The sequence below is a fragment of the Grammomys surdaster genome, unplaced genomic scaffold, assembly GCF_004785775.1.
Source record: "Grammomys surdaster isolate TR1022 unplaced genomic scaffold, NIH_TR_1.0 243, whole genome shotgun sequence".
NCBI lineage: Eukaryota > Metazoa > Chordata > Mammalia > Rodentia > Muridae > Grammomys > Grammomys surdaster.
This window is the reverse complement of record NW_021604688.1, coordinates 1,452,570-1,467,155: the sequence shown is the minus strand read 5'-3', so window position 1 is coordinate 1,467,155 and position 14,586 is coordinate 1,452,570. Positions and strand designations below refer to the sequence as shown.

The 14,586-nt window shown below is 41.6% G+C and overlaps 1 protein-coding gene across 2 annotated transcripts in view; it reads right to left on the bottom strand.

Moving 5' to 3' along the window:
- Positions 1-322: 322 nt before the first annotated feature.
- The window catches only part of Dsg3 (desmoglein 3), a 29,674-nt gene continuing 15,410 nt past the window's right edge, over positions 323-14,586 (bottom strand). Inside the window, exons 9-17 of one of the 2 annotated variants that reach the window (XM_028774875.1) lie at positions 13,280-13,551; positions 12,339-12,478; positions 10,218-10,445; positions 8,210-8,464; positions 5,049-5,191; positions 4,707-4,770; positions 2,135-2,361; positions 844-1,135; positions 323-690 (exon numbers count right to left, since the gene is read on the bottom strand). In XM_028774875.1, the coding sequence (XP_028630708.1) occupies positions 323-690; positions 844-1,135; positions 2,135-2,361; positions 4,707-4,770; positions 5,049-5,191; positions 8,210-8,464; positions 10,218-10,445; positions 12,339-12,478; positions 13,280-13,551 (1,989 nt within the window). The remainder of the gene's footprint in view (positions 691-843; positions 1,136-2,134; positions 2,362-4,706; positions 4,771-5,048; positions 5,192-8,209; positions 8,465-10,217; positions 10,446-12,338; positions 12,479-13,279; positions 13,552-14,586) is intronic. The other variant, XM_028774876.1, reaches the window with a different exon arrangement.

Sequence of the window (14,586 nt, the reverse complement as noted above, 5' to 3'; positions counted from 1 at the left end):
TTAAGGCCACAACATTTTCCTTTGGTGTTGGTAATATAGAAATGTGAAAATGCTTGGGAAATATCGCTGTCTAACATCTTAGATAATTAAAAAATATATATATATACAGGTTTACTCTGCTTGGAAAAAAAATCAGATAATTGGAAATGACAACATACTCAGCTTTCGTATATGAATCAGAATATTTGAATTATACTGATGATCAGAGATTATCCACTAAGAGCCAAATTAGTCCAACAGTACTAGCATGGCTAGATTTCAAAAAGACATGTAGTTACAAATATCCAAATTTGCCTGGTATGTTTTTCCCAGTTTGCTTTGGTCATAGATGGGAACAGGCTTCTTTTGTATAGAGCATACTATATGAGCCTCGCAGCTCTGTGGGAGCCACCATGCTGCCAGAGGCACTAGGAAGGGGGCAAATGACCCTTTCTGTTACAGTGACATTTTGGGTGACACGTGGGTCAAAGGTGGCAGTGGTGGGTTGCATAAAGGAACCTGAAGTTGAGTAAGTTTCTGTGAGCAAATAGTTACCAAGCTGTAGAGGGTCAGGGATGGCAATTGCAGGGTGGATAGACCCAGAAGTGGACAAAACAGAAGTATCCTGGTTGCCAGGCAACGTGTGGCTCATTTTAGAACCTGTTTGGGTGACTTCCAGACTGCCAGGCAAAGTCTGGTATCTGTTAGAACCTGATTGAGTGACTTCCAGACTGCCAGGCAAAGTCTGGAGCCGGTTAGAACCTGACTGAGTGACTTCCAGACTGCCAGGCAAAGTCTGGTGCCGGTTAGAACCCGGTTGAGAGACTTCCAGACCACCAGGCAAAGTCTGATACCTGTTAGAACCTGCCTGAGGGACTTCCATAGAGCGAGTGCAGGTGTCAGTCCCCGAACCACTGTCTTTAGGGCCTGGCTTTGCTTGCTTGGCTTCATCATCAATACCGAGACAGATCTCTGCAAGCTTTTTAAATTTGGGGCCAAGGGAGTCCAAGAAGTTGTCATCTAGGTCGTCGGCAAAAAAGCTGCAGGAGCTGAGGGTGGGGGATTCGGGGGCAGCATCCTCCTCTTCGTTATCGTAGATCAGCAAACAGTCATTCACTTCGCGCTCATCCTCTTCCTCGGCATAGGCGAATGATTTCTAAACACGGGGAAGAAGGAGAAATGGACCTTATAAAGACCTCGTCATAAAAACCCAGGCTGGAGTAAGAATACCTACCTTAGGTACTCCACACAAGTGATGGAAACGTTCTTCTTTTTATCTGTTTGGTTATTTTTCCCCCTGGATAGCTAAAATGTTTCTGTTTATTTATTTTTATTGTCAGTATGTTTTAAAGCTAGTGCTCAATAGAATGAGTTTACGGCATTTTCATACACATATATATCTTTGATTTTTGTTCGTATTTATACTTGCCTTACCCTTTTTTGCTCTCCCGACTCTCTCCTGCTAGCCCCTTTTCTTTCCTTAGATTTTCTCCTTAGCTTTCATTTCCTTTATATGAATATACACCTAAATATGTTTTTTTGCAAATGAGAAAAAACACTAGATAGTTTTCCCCCATTACTGTCCTATGTTCTTCCTCCTCTGTCATCCTCCTCTCCCCTCTTCCTTCTGAGCATCTCCCTCCTACCTTCATGACATAGATAAAATTAAATCTAGATTCCACGTATTAGAGAAAGTGTGATATGTGTCTTTCTGAGTCTGGCTTCAGGGAATACTCTTTAATGAACATTCTTGTTTGGGGATTTGCCAGTGTAGCTGACACTCCACCAAATAGTCAGGTCTAGCCTGGCTTATGTTTTAGTTCTTGATTTTATCTGGATTCCAGTTTCCATAGGAACTGTACATGATGCCTGTAATTTATCACTGGGCTGCTTGATCTTTGTGTTGTGGTAGGGACAGCTTTTCCAACATGCATTGAGACAGTTTTCACTCCACAGGGATTTTGTGTTAACGTAATCCTAGTCGGCTTGTCTTGTGAGTTTCAGCTAGTGACTCAGTTTGACAGACACCGAAATTACCTTATTTATTTTGACAAGAGGAAGCTTTTATTTTTTTACATTTAAAAAAGCATAGACAGATGATTCTTAAAACTGACATACATCATTAAGTAACCCCGACAATTTGCCACCCGGTTACCTGAGAGAAGTAGGAGCCTAGGAATGTCATGTTCACTGGTGCAGGATAGTCCTTCAAGGTCCCTCCAGTGGAATGCCTCGTTCTCATTGTTCCTGAGTGACCCAAGGAACAGGGCCCAAGTGCCACTGCAGCTCCTGGTCCCGTAGCTCCTCCCAGCTTGGTAGTCATCTCCATTCCTGAAGCACCTTCTACCACGGTCCCTCCAGCGTACGTATTTGTGCAGACTTCTAAAGACAGGGGAGAGAGGAAGGGAGAGATCTCTGATGTTTCATCTATGATTTTTTTTGTTAAAGCTCCTGTGTATGCATCTGTGTGGGCATTTGTGTGCATATTCACAGGTGTGTGCATGTCCATGTTGGTATGTGTGCACATGTGTACATGTAGAAGCAAGAACTCAATCCTGGGTGTCGTTCCTTAGGACACTGTCTATCTTTTTGAGTCAAGGGCTCTCACTGGTCTGGAGCTTGCTGATCCAACTAGGCGCTCTGTCCAGCAAGCCTGGGGATCTGCCTCTCCCACCTCCGCAGTGCTGTGAGTATGAGTATGTGCCACCATGGTTAGCCGTTTCATGACTCAGGGCCTCATGCTTGCATAGTAAGCACTTGACTGACTAAGCCATCTTTTCAGTCCCCACAGTCCTTTCATTTTTGATGCTCATGAGCAGTTACCATGTAAAGCACCAGAGAGAGGTCAAGCACAAGGATGTGGCTGGGGCATTGGCATTCTGGTAGGCATATGTGAGAGTTACAGGCTGGGGGGGGGATGGGCAGATGGAAAGCCCTGAAAACAGATGTCAGTTAAACCAAGAGTACAGGGGAAATACAGTGGCAATAGCCAGAAACAAAGTGAAAAGGCACAATAGTCAGTGAATAGCCACGGACAACTTCAGAACTCCTGTGGTCTCAGGAACAATAACACTGCAGTCAAACTGGTCATAGTGTTTCACTGTGGAAACTGAAGAGAGGACAGGCCCCCATGATGTCCATCAAAATAATAGATGATGTGCAAGGAAAATGTACAGAATTATGGTTGATCTTCCTGTTTCTTTCATATTATGCTTTCCTGGATTATTTAAATCTATTTTTTACTTTTTATTTATGTGTACATGTGTGTGTCTCTGTATGAATATGGGCACATGTGTATGGGTGTCCACAGACCTCAGAACAGGGTGTCAAAACCCCTGGAACTGGAGTTAAAAATGTTTGTTAACCACCCAGTGTAGGTACCAGGAACTGAACGCCAGGCCTTTGGAGGATGAGCTAACACTTCCCACCCTGACCCAGTTCTAGAGCTCAGGCAATTCTGAATTATTTCTTTGCTCTACAATGAGAGAAGCTGCTAAAGGCTGTCAGTCCGAGATAACGTTTGCAGATTCTTGCTAACTAGAGAGCAAAACCCAATAAGACTAAAGGTTTATTGCTCGCTAGTTGATAGTATACTTCTGGCAGTGAGCCAACATGATTAAAACGGTCACTTGGTAAATACAAAGAAATAACAAATTCACTTAAATGCCAGCTTTAGCCATTATGCCCCAGAGTAACTGCGTAGAACTACTACCTGAACTCAAATCAGGACATAGTTCATGCTGTTACATGCAGAAAAGGGACAGGATTGCACACACACACACACACACACACACACACACACACACACGGGATGCACACACGTGAAGCATGGATGTGCTATCGTGAGACTTGACAGGCAAACACGACCCAACCTGAGCTACCAATATACAGAATTAGTGGTGGGCAGAGTTACTGCTTACATTTTCATTTATAGTTTTCTAATGCTGTAAAATGTCTCCTAATTAAAAATTATTAATTAGGGTTGAAAAGATAACTCAGAGGTTAAGGGTGTTGGCTGCTCTTTTAAAAGATCTAGGCTCAGTTCTCAGTATCTATAAAATGGTTCACAGCTGACTGTAGCCTCAGGCATGCACATGGTGCACAGGCATAAGGAAGGCAAAATACCTATAAATAAAATAAAATAAAATAAAATAAAATAAAATAAAATAAAATAAAATAAAATAAAATAAAATAATCAATTAAAAATATTTTAAACCTAAAAATTAGTTGCCTGAGAGCTATGCTTAATTCATTCCATTAAAGTTTGGGAAAAGCAAAAAAAAAAAAGTCTTTAGACTTTTAAAACAGTGACATCATCAAGTGAATTAACTCAAGGAGGGCAGACTAATGCCAGGAGAATTAGAATAGAAATATTAATTAATAGAAATATTAAGCCAGCTCCTAATTTCAGTGGTGTCAGTTTCTGTTGTGCACACATGTGTGCAATTATTGGTCACTCCTTAATTTTGACTAGTTCTTCTTTAATCCACCCTTGCTTTTGAAGAAAAATTTCAAAAATAAATTTCAGCTACTTGGGAGGCTGAGGCAGGAGGACTTCAAGTTCAAAGCCTGCCTGGGAAAATTAGTGAGACCCTGTCTCAAAAATAGAGAGCATAAGAAAGAACAGGGTCTGTAGCTCAGCAGTGAATACTTGCTTAGTGTACATGAAGTTCTGAGTTCAAATCCCAGCACAAATAAGTTAACAAACAGATTTGACATTCACTCACCAGAGCTTTCCATAAAATCTGCTCCATTGGCTGTGACCGGAGGAACACAAATATTTGTCATTTCCTGCAGATTATGTTAAAAGATAAACACATATATTTCAGAGCAATATAGGGGAAGTATGGTCCCTTTTAAGTGAAAACTTTACAGTTCTTTTCAGAGTGGCCATTTTTTGGATGTTACATCTGTAAAGTAGACATGTTAAAAGTTCCCATCCGTGAGTCTCAGCTTCCCACTGAGGACTGAGATGCCCCTTGATGTCCCTCTGTGCCTCTTCCCTATTTCTACAGGAATCATTCTCCTGCTACGTGATTGCAGGGGCTACTTTACAAACCAGTCCTCACCTTGTCTTCGGGCTGAGCTCCTTCGATTCCCCACTGATGAATCGTTCCTTCTGAACCATCGGGCACTGGGATAAAGCCACCTGTCGCTGCTCCTCCAATGGGACCTGACCCACAGTCACAGGTCAGAAGCAGAAGTGGGGCCACTGGGCAGGAACAAGGAGACAGAGAATGGTTGAATCCATTGGAAAGTATTTGACATGGCAATTGTCAAAATGTTACAAAGGCAACACAATAATTTAGACATTAAAGGGATATATTTAATGGAAGCAAGATGGTGTCTACAGCATGCAATTTAGTAAGTGAAACACAATAATTTCTCAATGATCATGAGTGAAAGGAGGAGGCAAGGCCATTTAATGGAGGATTTGTACATTGTCTCAATCCTTTTCCATAATACACATATATATATGTATTATGGAATATATTATATATATTGAGTGTATCTATTGTGTCCTGTAAATATGCACACAGCTATGATACCTCCATAGCCAAGATTTTCGGTGATCATGACAATACTTCAGCAATCTGGTCTTTAGTAATTTCTTAGTAAATGGTAATTGACTAGCGAAGTACAAGAGCAACTAGAGATGGTTTAGTCAGTGGCTGTCAGTGTCCTCTCTCTCTCTCTCTCTCTCTCTCTCTCTCTCTCTCTCTCTCTCTCTCTCTCTCTGTGTGTGTGTGTGTGTGTGTGTGCATGATGGATGTGAGGATTGGGGGTGTGAGGTGCTGGGACTGGAACTTGCATTGCTTGCAGAGTCTCTTAAGCTCAGAGGTCTTATCAGTGCACGTCTAACTGTGAAGTGCGAGTCCCTAGCTTGGAAGATCTTGCAGGCATTGCATCATTCTTTCTTCTAATGGGCTAAGAAATATTCATTTGAAAATATTTACTTTATATGCATGGGTGTTTTGCCTGCATCTATCTCTTCCATCTCTGTGTACCATATGCATGCCCTGTGCATGCAGAGGCCAGAAGAAGATGTCAGATTCCCCAGAACTGGAGTTACTAGCAGTTGTTAACTACCATGTGGGTGCAGTGATTTGAATCCAGGTTTTCTGGAATAGCAGTCAGGGCTCTGAGCTATTGATCCATTTCTCCAGCTCCAGAAATAGTAATTTTTGAAAGCAAGTGTTTATCGTTCTCTGTTGTCAGTGACTCACCTTCTCTGCCCTGTCAAGGCCACATGAACACTATGCTTGACCTGTCCACTTACAAGTCAAGTATCTCACTGAAGGGCTTTAGGGAGAACAGTCTCTAAATCAGACTTCTAGGGTGTGAGCTTTGGATGCACTGCTCTCCAGCTCTGGAACCCCAACAGTGTTACATGATCTTTCATTGCTCAGCTAACTCATCTGTTCAAAAAGGAAATAAACGGTGCTTTTATCATAGTTTATCTGATAGATGGAAAAGACAGAAACGGATGCTATGAAGTCCTGCTAGTATTGGTTGAATGAGCTATATAATTATGCAAATTGGATCAGTCCTATATTACTATATTATTAGGTCAAGTTACAAAATAGACGGGATGTAATTGATATATTATCTCAAAATTGAATATAGGGCTTTTATAAATTGTATTTCTTTGTATTTATCTTTAAAATATTTTATTTTTAATCATGTGCATATGTGTGTGTCTGTGTGTAGGTATGTACATGTGACTGCACATGTCTCTGAAGGCAAGAAGAAGAAGGCACTGGATCTTTTGAAGCTGGATTTATAGGTAGTTGTGAGCCATCCAAAATACGCACTGGGAACTGAACTCAGGTTTTCTGCAAGAGCAATATGCTCACAATAACTGCGCCATCTCTCTGCCCCCTAAACGATATTCCTAAAGACAGTTTGAAGTATAATATGTTACCATGAGAATTTATTTTGCCATTAATATTTTGTGGTTCAGTAATAAACCAAGGAATTATTGTGTATTTGTTAAGGATCCTTGTTCTTCCAACTCCTTTCAAAGTTCCCTTAAGTAGAGGGCAGAGGGCTCACATTTAGAGAACCACTTGATTAATGAAATGTTGATGAGAGTGAAAATTTCCAGAAGTCTATCTACTGAACAAAATAAAATGCATGTTTTTTTAAAAGGTACTACCTTTTAATTAATTACCATGTAATTTCCTTAAATGTCTTCACTATTATGTGTGAACATTAAAAAATTTTAAAGGACTTTTATATGTGTGATTAAGTACTATGTGAGAGTCTGGGAGTTATGGGTGATTGTGAGCCTCTATGTGGGTGCTGGGAATTGAACCTGGGTCCTTTGCTAGAGGACCAAGTACTCCCAACTACTGAGCCATCTCTGCAGCTCAGGTGTGGACATTTTAAAGGGATGCACATGAGGTGTAAGCTTTGTGTTGAAGACTTGTTGGATTAAACAATAAATTCTCAGACCTGAAGTTCTGTTAATGTGCATCCTGGATGTGGCTCCTAATGTGGGCCCTCGCTAACGTTATTTGACCAGCATCCTTTTATTTTAGGATTTCACAAGGCTTGTATATGCATCTGAGGTGTTTATATTCATCTTTACAAAGCCCACACTTATGCATAAAGGCATAGTTTTAAGTGTGACCACTATTGACTGAATGTAGATTAGCTTCATAATTTCTTTCTCTCTCTCTTCTCCACCCTCTCCCATATGTGTGGAATGTGCTTATGAGCACACACCTAGATGAGTTTGCTTATGGAGGCCAGAATAGCACCCCTTAGGTGTTGTCCACTTTTTGCTTGGCAGGTGCTCTCAATGCCCGGAGCTTTGTTAAGTAAACTAGGCTAGCTGGCCAGTGAGCTCTAGGCATTAGCTTGTCTCTGTCTCCTGTCTTGCTGTGGCTGGTATACAAGCATTATCCATTGCACCTAGCTTTTTAGGTGGTTGCTGGAGATTGAACTCAGGTCCTTACGCTGGTGGGGAAATACTTTACTGACTGAGCTGGCTCCCCAGCCCTTTTTTTTTTTTTTAAATGTTTGCATACATGACCTGTGTTGCTATATTTAAAGTGTTGCTAAATGACAAGGTAAACACATCTCAGAATCTTCCTGCAATTTCCTTCAACTTTGCCAGTCAAGCAGCTAGAGAATGACACTTTTCACATTGTACAGTTGAGCACATGACTTTTGTAAATGACATCACTGCCATGGACTCTGAAGGACATATCTGCTTACTTACATAGCAACATCAGGAGTCCTAGCAGGATCAAGCCAATAGCATCAGGCCCCAGCCTCCAGGAAGACTCCCCATATATGAAAGGCGCTCTGCTCGGGCCAGGGGCTCTGCACATGCTCCGGTCGTCACACTGACACACTGTCAGGGTCAAGCTCTCTGGTGTGTCACACTGCCCACCCTGATTGTCCTTTACGATGACTGGGACATTGTACACTCCTGGAGACACTTGCTGCTGGGCTCGTAGAAGTGCTGAAGTAGCTAAAAAGACACAAATCAACAGTGAAACTAGGTATCATTTGGTCTTAAAACTTCTTGTTTGTGATAATGGTGATAGAATTGTCTTGGCATCCTGGTCACAAATAGCAGAGCTGGTGTGACTGGAGCAGTGCTGAGTGGGAGAAGAGGGTCAGTTGGGTCGGTCTGCCTCTCACAAGTGTCCCATCCATGGCATATGGACCATCCATGGCCCAAAATAGCTATAGATGCAATCCAACACAAAACTGTAAAAGTTAGTTAAAACACTAAGAGATTGTTTCTACTTGTTTGTTTTAGTCTGATTGCTAGGTACTTGAAGTCATTAGAAGACAACTTCATAGTGTTATATTATGAAACACAGTGTCATAAAAAAATAAACATATCTATCTCTTGTAGCCCCCAGGCTCTTGCAGCCCCCAGGCTGTGGGTTGGATGTCCCTATGTGGGCCAAGACAATTATTCTTCATCCAATGGGTCCCAGAGAAGCCAAAAGGTTGGGCACCTCTTGGATCCCTTTCTTGTCACTCTTTCTGTTAGTCTGACAGGCCCACGAGTTTCCTCCACAAGTCCCTATATTGCCTTTCCTACTAAAGAGGATGGGAAATGGGCATCACACCAATGTCAGGTCCCTGTCCTGGCCTTACCCACTCTTAGGTATATCTGTACTGATACTCACAGGTACTCATATGGCCTCATATGTCTTTAACTCTGACCCCATGACTGACTCACTGAAATATGCTCTCAACTTGGGGATGCTCTCTCATCTGCTCATCTTGTTTTTCATACCCGGTGCTTAGGGCCTAGGTGACAGGGTTCCTAGTGCTGAGGCCCGCTGCCTAGCAACTGAGTATCACTTGTTGGTTCTCCATCTCTATATCGCCCCTTCCTAAGTAGGGACCCTTGGCAGTGCTGTGTTGTTTGAACTATCCTGGAATCTACACAGCCCCTGACTTTGTGCCATGGCTACCCAGTTTGCACTGCCCAACCAAACACAATCCAGTCACTCCCATTCTGCCAACCTCAGGAATTGATCCTGGGACCTTGTGAATGCTAGGTGTGTGCAGGACCACTGAGCTGTATTCCTAGGTGTCTGTTCATTGACAATTTATCTATCTGGAAAACTCATTTGGAGATCAATGGTACATGTACAGTTTGGAGCTATTTCTTTAAATAGGATCAGAAGTGCCAAGGGTGGAAGGTCATACAGAGCAAAATCTTTGGTGTCTCTGGCCATGGCTAACAAAAGTAGGATACCATGGAGCACATCCATGAGAAAAAGCAAGATCTGTACAAAAAACAGTAAAGGAAAGGGAATTTATGGAGGGTTAGAAGTAGCTTGGTGATCACTGTACAGGAAGGGAGACTTTATTAAGTCTATGAGACGTTTGAAAACCACAGGTAACAGTAAATATGATGCACTTTAGGAGGAAAGGATTCACTCTTCTTCACTGGCTGGAGGGTTTGTAGATGTCAGTCTGCCATGCTCTCAAGGTTACCTCTTACATGGCAAGCTCCAGCCCAGGCTGGACTGCACAGAAACCTCGGCTCAACAGTGATACTAACAAACCCATAACACAGCAAATGGTGATGGAATTCATATCATTTCTCTTCTTTTCAGAAGAGAACAGACTCACATCTTAGTTTCAAAGAAATGTTCTCAGTCTTTCTTAGAAAGGACCTTTGTCGAAGGGATTCAGATTCCTCCGGAAACACAAAGCAGCAGCAGATTTTGTCCGTGGAAGCGAGTCTGACTCACCATTTAGCGTTGTGATGGTCCACTCGACTGGCAGCTTCAGTGGCTGCTCCTCCAGCGACACTGTGTAGGGGCCAGTGTATTTAACCCTGTCCAGGGTTCTCACTGAGAGGGTCACAGACGGTGAGGAAGTACAGATCTCTTTCTTCTCGAGGACAACTGACGGACAGTTTTCATTAAAACTGGGCACTTCCACATATACTGTGCCTGTGGAGGTCTTACCAGTGTTTTCTGTAAGAATAGTAATTGAGCGGTAAAGAGATACAAAGAGAAAAGCACAGAAAATCACCTTCCTTTTGCTCTGACTCCCTCCCCCTGCCTTCTTCCTCATTGCTTAGCTCCCCTTCTCTTGTTTTTCCTATCCTCCTTTCTTTCGTTTTCCTCCTTCTCTCCTTCCGTCCCTCCATCCTCCCTCCCTCCATCCTTTCCTCTCTCCCTCCAACCCTCTTTCCCTTACTCCTTTCCTCTCTTTTTCCTCTCTTTGTTTCTTCTTTCCTTCCTTTCTTCTATCTCCCTCCATTCTCTCTCCCCACCTCCCTGCTCTCTGGCTGTGGGCCTGAGCCTTTAATGACTAAGCCATCTCTTCATCCCCCCCTCCCCCACTTTGGTGAACAGTTTCTCTAGGCTGGCTGTGTAATCCTGCCTTAGCCTCCTGAGTAGCTGGAAGAGTAGGTGTGCCACTGCATTCAACTTAAAATAAAAAAATGTTTTGTGTTTTGTATTTCTTTTTTGCTTCCAAATTAGGATTACTTCTCATGAAAATTTTTATTTTTATTCTCAAGAATAAAAAGACATTATTCTACTTCCATAACTAATAAAAGCAATTTAAACTTGCCAAGTTGCCTGGTGTCTCTAGCAAGCAGCATTAGTATTAGTCAAATATTCTTGAAATCAAAGTAATTAATTCATTGATTACAAATGAAATCATTATGAAAATAATAGCTTGCAAAGCTGTGGCTATATCTGTAATTAGGAGACATAAGATTCTTGCTCCTGAAACTTTGGCTCAACTACTTGGAATAAGTAATTATATTTATTGCTTAAGACTTAAAAGTTTACTGGAGCTAGGTGTGGTGGCACTTGGCTTTTTAAACCCAGCATTCAGAAGGTAGAGGCAGGTGGATCTCTATGAGTTTGAGACCTGCCTGGTCTACATAGTGAGCCTCAGGGTCAGACCTATACAGTGACTCTCTACTTACTTCAAAAAAACAAACAGTTTAGAGAAGAAAATCTGAAAATGTTGACAATAAACAACAAAATAAAACTCTCCCTGCAGGAAGATGGTGAGCTCTATTATCTTTAGAGTTAGGGCAGTTTTCTCAAATGTTAGTATTTGTGATATTTATTTCCTGGTGTTTATTATGCTGAGCCTAAATTAATTTTACAGATGGGGAGACATATGCATTCTATGAATATTATTTTAAAACAGCTCAGGAGAGAAAATGTTATTGTTTAATGGTATGACTACCCAGGTTCTATACTGAAAACTCACAAAGTAAGCATACCTTTGCAGTGGCATTTGTTGATGTCTATAGGAGTTTCTACTGGTCCTCTAAAACTCAAATATTTTTGTGAGTCCAAAAAGTTCTCCTGGGGCTAGAGATATGGCTCAGTGGATGAGATCACTTGATGTCCAAGCTCGAGGACACAGGTTTGGATCCTTAGCACTATGTGAAAGGCTGTGGCTGCTGCGTGTTTACCCGTAGCCCTGTCTCTAGGGCCTGCTGGCTGCCCACATTGCTCCAGGTTAAATAAGGTAGTCTATCTCACATGACTAAGGCACACGCTGATGAAACTGGACACTCAACATCTTCCTCTGGCCTCTACAAATACATTGGCACATGTACCCCCACATATAGATGAATATACATCACACACACACACACACACACACACACACACAAACACACGTTTTCTCTCTCACACATAGTGAGCCTCAGGGACAAGGGTTAGGAGTACAACCAACTAAGCTGAGAAGTGGTATCTTAGACTCAAGGCCCAAAGCCCCTAGATAATGATCTTTAGTGATAAAGAAAATATATAAAACAGTCATGACCATCTACTGTAAAAGAAATGCTATTTGAAATAACATTTCATTCAAAACCATGGTAATAGCTTTCTTACCGTCTATGGCCAGAACCTCAGCAGAGATTGTCTTGTTAACTATGAAAGTAGAATCTCGGTCGATGTTTTTGACAAATTTGATCTGAGCAGTTTTTGAATCAATAACAAGCAAACCACCATCATTACGACCCAGGACATATCTGTTTTATCATAGAAAAAAATTATTATTTATCTAATAAATATTTGTATGCAGTGAACATGTTTATACATGATCTCAAATGTTGTATGTGTACTTATTAAAAAATATCAGAGTGCAGGAGAGATAGTTCAGTACTCAAGAGAACTTGTTGCTCTCATAAAGAACCTGGGTTTGGTTCCCAGCACCCACATGGCAGCTCAGTTCCACAGTATCTGATGCCCTCTTCTGGCACCTTGAATAACTGCACACACAGTGCACAGACACATAAACATGAATCAATCTTATAAAAAAAAAAGAAAAAAGAATAATGAAAATCAGCACTTCCTAATCCTTACACATGCATTAGTCTGGTTACCCAGTCTTTGACTGTGAAAAACAATAACAAAGAGTAAGTAAGCTATGAGCCTCTGCTCCTTCTACTCTGCCCCTTACTCTGCTAGGTGCTTTATGGCTCAGCCATTATTGACTTTGTCTGTGCCACCACAGTCTTAGCTCACCGGAACTCACTCCTGTTAGGAACCTTTAATCTTTTACAAGACTCAGCTGTGAAGTTCTTTCCTGATTTCCAAACAGGCTAAGGCATCCCTTTTTCTTAGTTCCTACTAGTCCATAAGCATGTGTTTGCTCATGGCACAATATATTCTAATAAATCACCTGTGTATCTCTTCTTGAGTTATTTAGTTCCTTAACTTCACCCCTTCTATATCTCACTTTTTGGCAGCCTGTTGGCTGAGCATTATGTTGTAATTACATATAGATGAAAGCCACAGCAAGGACTCATGGGATATAAAACTTGTCTTACCTGACAGAGGAGGCAGCTTTACCCGTGTCCTCGTCAGTAGCTTGGTATGTCCCCAGGATGTAACCAGCTAATTTGTTAATGCTTACACCCCTTTGCACAGTAAATTTCCTGGAAGGAGGACGGAATGAAATGCCCTCTCGGACATCAATGACCTGAATTATGACTGGAGTTGGCCGCACTCGGTACTGAGAGATCACTGACTGGTGGAACTCTGCTCTGTTTCTGACGCCAATACTAAATTGCATACTTTGCACTTGTTCATAATCCAGAGCCTGGAGTAAAACCAAATTAGACAGAAGGAAGTGTCACAAAAGACAAAACAAAACAAACACAGTCTGGAGGACCAAGAGATGGACACGACCATCGATGCAAACACGCCGAATTTTGGTAACATGTTTATAAAACACAATGTCTCCTTTCTAGACCATCAAAACATCATTAAACCTTTTTAGGTTGTGAGGTAGAACTTAAAGAATTCTTAATTTGTGGAGGTAACATGGCTTGAGCCCTGATTCTGTTGTGTCTGAACTGTGTGTCGTAAAGCACAGGGTTTGCTTTCTCTGATCCTCAGCTTTTCCCTTCTAAATCTTATGTGCATTTTATTAATTTGTTTCAAAAAATTCATTCTTTCCAGTGCTGAGAATTGAAGCCAGGGTGGTATCTATGGCAGGCCAGTGCACTCTCACTGTGCTACATCCCAAGCCTTCACTTTTCTTAGCAAACCTAACCTCATCAGGTTATTGTGAGACTGAACAAATGAAATCTTATGATACATTCTTATAAAGAGCAACATTGGTTGTTAATGAAATATTCATTGGACTCATAAATAGTAATGTCTTTTCTGACAAAATTCCAAGGTTTAAGGGACAAATTACTTTATTTTGGTTAGGAAAAAAGAACCCAACCAAGTCTTTTTTTATAGCAGTAAGCAATGACCTAAATCTTCAGAGAACCAAGTTTAAGTGTTTTTACTTATAGCTGCTTGATTTTTTTCTTTTTTCCAGACAGGGTTTCTCTGTGTAGCCCTGGCTGTCCTGGAACTCACTCTGTAGACCAGGCTGGCCTCGAACTCAGAAATCTGCCTGCCTCTGCCTCCCAAGTGCTGGGGTTAAAGGTGTGTGCCACCACTGCCCGGCTAAGTGGTTTGTTTTTTTTTCTTTTTAACTAAGTGGCCCAGATCAAGTCCCAAGGAATCCTAGGTTTAGGTTAACATTTTTCATTCTTTAGTTGTCTTCCTCTTCTTCTTCCTCCTCCTCCTTCTCCTCCTCCTCCTCCTCTTCTTCCTCCTCCTCCTCCCCCTCCTCCTC